Source organism: Arachis stenosperma, chromosome 1, assembly GCF_014773155.1.
Source record: "Arachis stenosperma cultivar V10309 chromosome 1, arast.V10309.gnm1.PFL2, whole genome shotgun sequence".
Lineage (NCBI taxonomy): Eukaryota > Viridiplantae > Streptophyta > Magnoliopsida > Fabales > Fabaceae > Arachis > Arachis stenosperma.
This window is the reverse complement of record NC_080377.1, coordinates 119,940,568-119,945,223: the sequence shown is the minus strand read 5'-3', so window position 1 is coordinate 119,945,223 and position 4,656 is coordinate 119,940,568. Positions and strand designations below refer to the sequence as shown.

At 31.7% G+C, this 4,656-nt stretch overlaps 1 protein-coding gene across 1 annotated transcript; it reads right to left on the bottom strand.

Moving 5' to 3' along the window:
- Positions 1-990: 990 nt before the first annotated feature.
- On the bottom strand, positions 991-2,506 carry LOC130932728 (uncharacterized). Its single transcript, XM_057862138.1, has 5 exons — positions 2,226-2,506; positions 2,079-2,137; positions 1,954-1,990; positions 1,787-1,858; positions 991-1,639 (listed from the first exon to the last, which is right to left on the bottom strand). Coding segments are annotated over exons 1-5 (819 nt in total). The 5' UTR covers positions 2,228-2,506.
- Positions 2,507-4,656: the final 2,150 nt, after the last annotated feature.

Below are 4,656 nucleotides of genomic sequence, written 5' to 3'. Positions count from 1 at the left end.
AAAATTCGACCTTGATAGAATCAACATATCTAAAAGATATCTAAATTCACCATCATGGTTAATTATTGCACAAGCTAGGTAGTGATAAGTGTGTTGTGAATGCATGGGATGAGAGAGGACATTCTGGTCAAAATAATTGTGGATTGGCTACTTGCATATATCTACTTGTGCTTATGGGTCCAAATAAGTCTTCAAAGGGACTTGCATTATTTTTGAGGTACCTTTCAAGTAATGAAGCACCAACAAGATACAGCAATAAGATTGGGTTTTCCTTTTTTTTTTTTATCATGGTATGGTCCGGATAGCCCGACCCACACTAACACTAACCAACCCTAACCCAACTACTAACATTAATATTACAGAACATGACTCTCCCTTCATATTCTTATCAACTATGTTGGGCTTTCAAGTCCTTTGTTGTTCTTGGTACTTAATTTGTTCAATAACAGTTTTATTGAATTGGTGGAGATTGGAGACCACTGGTTGTTTCACATCCGAATCAAGTGACATAATTCACAAAAAGCAAGACCCACCTGAATTAGAACTCCACACGAATACTGCGAATCTCAAAAATATTTTGCCCAAAAATTTAACAAGACTAACCATGATTATCAAAACTAAATTCATTCGAATCTGATACATGCAGCGAGTCATAGCAATCTATTAGTTAGGTACAGATTTTTAAATAGAGTTTAAATTTGTGATAAATTAGTCATTAAATATATTTTCACCTAATTAGATTGAATTTTACTGATTTTCTAAAAATTGACTGATTTTCAACTAGTTTGACCATTATTGACCGATTTAACTGCAAGTTCGTTTTGTATAACTAACTGAATCAGCTAACACTTTTAAAGTACAAAAAAAAGAGTGACTGAGTGAGTATTAGTTTAAATAAAAAAATTTAATCACTTAACATTTTTTTTATTATTATGATTTTATAGTTTACATAATTGATACATGTACTAAAAAGGATGAAGAATGAGATATCTATCTGACAATGTAACGCATGGTTTTGGTGTAGCGACGATGGCGGTGGTGTGTGTGGTAGATGATCCAGAAAATCAAAGAGAACATTACGGCTACAGAAACCACCAGTAATCCAAAGTAAATCCATTTAGTAAACAAGCTTAGTGAAGGGCAATAATTGTGTGTTATGGCTGAGAAGGTTTCCCTGACAAAAGTGCAGTCCACTAAATCACTCAAAAACGGTCCATAATGATATAAACCATACGTCACATTCACTAATGCCCCTAATTGTGTGTACACTGTTGGAGTCATTCTACCAACACTCACACACCTTCCCCATGAAGAAGCTTTACATGTGTAATTCTTCCACACAGCATTGGCATCTTGCAATGTCACTTGTTGCAGCTTGTTGCAACTCTGGAATGGGTTGCACACAAGAGGGATTTCAGGACCCGATTGGTTGAATTCGAGTAATGGAAGGTCTTGGTTCAGACCATCCGAAATGAAGAGATCTATTGCATCAACTATTTGACCAATCACAACCTTGCTTCCTAGCAAGGTTTGTTGTGCAGTTGAGTTATCTACACATGGAAGAATCTCGTCCAGAGCTGTATGTGCAGTTGGATGCTGCACCCACTCATCCATTGCAACACATGTATCCCCAATCACACTGTTATGTATGTATATATAGTTATTATTAGTATTAAGATAAAGGTGAAAACTAGTTACAGTTAACTTCATGTAAGATTGATAGTTGAGAATCGTTAGCTGAGTTTTCACCCTATTCAAAAGCCAAGATCAGAGGAACATTACATACTTATGAAGAAAGAGAAATCCAGCACAAAGTATGAAGGTACATGCAACTAGAATCCATCCAATAACTACTAGGCTGCAACCACCACAGAATTCAACACAATCATGATTTGAAATGCAATAAAAAAGGTAGGTCAACATAATATAATGACTAACAATCAATGAACTTACAAGTATACAAGGCACTGTATCCCAAGTAAGGAACATACTGCATACAAGTAAAACACACTCCCATAATAGTAATTAAACATTAGCTAGCAAACTTTACAGAATAATAAGGAATTAAGCAAACTTACAGAATCCAGCAAATGTAACAGAGAGCATAACAGCAGAAACAATGATAAGGGCCAATCTCCTACAAGCCATAGTTAATCTTTGTTAATTATCTATAAACATACAAATAAAATGGTATACATATAGTTAATTATTATTATTATTATTACATTGTGTCTAATCCTTGTTGTATGTTGTGTGAGTTGTGATCAGTCTTATTGGAAAGAAGAAGAGAAGCACTAGTGAGTTTGGTTTTAACATGATCGATTTGGTCTCCGAAATCCGGCGGCAAGAATGATAGATCAGCAGCAAGGCCAACCTGCTTAGTTGTATCAAAATAATCTGAGACCTCCCTGAGATTCAGAGCAGTGAGGTGAGCTTGATTCACTAGGAAATGCAGTGTTTGTGAGGTGCTTTCGTGAAGCTTCCCCTGACCACTGTAGAGGATCAAGCATCCACCTCTAACACAATAAAAAAAACAAACACATATATCAAGAAAGCAAAGTGAAACACAAAGCATATATATATATATAAAAGAGTGAAAATGTGATACATACATTGCTGCAATGGTGAATAAGAAGAGGAAGATGAAGGAGGAAACATAGGCACATTTGGAATAGGCATGAGGAGGAGGAGTTGAAGAAGGGCAACAGCAGTAACAGAAACAGATGAGTTGTAAACAAACCCCAAATATGATCAACCATGCTACAGCTGCTACAATCAACGGAACTGCACTTGAAATCACTGACGAAAGATAGTGGTAATTGGTAAGATTCCAGCCAGAAGTGTAACGTTGGAAATGGTTGAAGATATCTGGTCGGTTAGTTCTGTAGGGAGCAAGAAGCAGAGTGGTGTGCTTATTCAGCACCGTCTCATTTGTCTCCACGCTTTCATCTAAAGAAAGAGAAAATCTTGTAATAAATAATGAAAGAACAAGAATATGATCGATGAGATGATAATTAAAGAATGAAAGAAAAGACAAACCTGGAAGATGATGCATGGGAGAGGAGGATGCTGCAGAAGAAAGAAAGAGAAAGAGAAAGAGAAAGAGAGGAAAGAAAGAAGGGATTGATGAGAGGAATTGAAACATGTTTAAGTGATAATCAAGTGAGATTCAAAGATTGAATTGAGAGTGATGGAGTGATTATGCAGTGCGGGTCCGTTTCTTGACTCTTGACGACTTTACGTTATTTTCAGGGTCCAAAATTGGGGGGTTCAATTCAAACACGGGACCAGCTACAAATTATAATACTATCATGGAAACTTGCTACTCTAAAAACAAATTTCCAAACTTTTTTCTTTTATTTTGACCACTTTCGGTGCTACAGAAATCAATTATCAGATTATTTATTATATATTTATTTATTATATATGATTTAATTGATTTTTAATTTATATTTTATATTACGATATATATATTAGTGTTTTATTTTAGTATATATTTAATATTATTGATTTTATATGTATCATAATAATTAATATCTTTCGTATCTTCATTTCTTCAATAATTTTTTTTAATCGTCACAATTTTAAATATTATCGATATTATTATTATTATTATATACTGGACACTTGTTTTAAAATAGAAGATAATAGGAATATCTGATTTTTTTTCTTATTTAAGAAGTAACATACCAATGTAAATGTAAAAGGAAACCGTGTTAATTAAATTAAAGTTCGTCAAAAAGCCATAAGTGTTATTTAATTGATTGTTTTTTTTTATGACTCCATTGATGGCTTAATTGACTGCTTAATGAAGCCGTTTATTTTTTTTAACAAGTTTAATCACCTGTATCATGCACGTAATAAGATTGAAATTATAATTTTAAGTTGTTATATTAAATTTTATTTTAATTATAATAATTTAATTAATAAAAAAATAACTTGTATGCGTTGTTTTTCTTTTTTAATATAGTATTAATTATATTAACTATAAAATAGTTATTTAATCTACTTTTTTCAATAAATCAGGTATATATACTCAATATGATCATAAATAATCTAGTAATACTTAAATCTACTAACAAAGTTTTATATGTTGATTTACTATGAAATAATAAAATATCAAAATCAACTCAAAATGAAGAACAAATTAATAAAAAATTCTAATACGGAAAGTTTTGTAATAAACAATAAATAATTTAAACTTATTGAATAACAATTCAATGCTATCATTTGATACCTGCAAAATATATACATGAAACAACACTGTATCAATGTTTGTATATAAAATTATATGATTAACGTAATTATAAAATTGTTTTTGTTTGTCAAGAGAATAAAATTATACGAATTTTAATGATAATTTTAATATTCTCAAACTATTAATGTACAATAAGAATTCATCTATTAGTTTCTAGAATTTCTAAATTTTTTTAAGTGATAGTAATAAATTTTAATAAATAAATAGATTTAGTAAGACATTTTGTTATTACCTTTTTATTATAGGCTCTCAAAAACTTCTTTATATACCACATTCATCGTGCAGTTATCTTCCAAGTGTCCATGATTTTACAACAGCACTCGCAAACCATCTTTACTCGTTACCCTTGATAATGCAACATACAATTGACCATGGGTGAAAACTGGCCTTGGAAGATA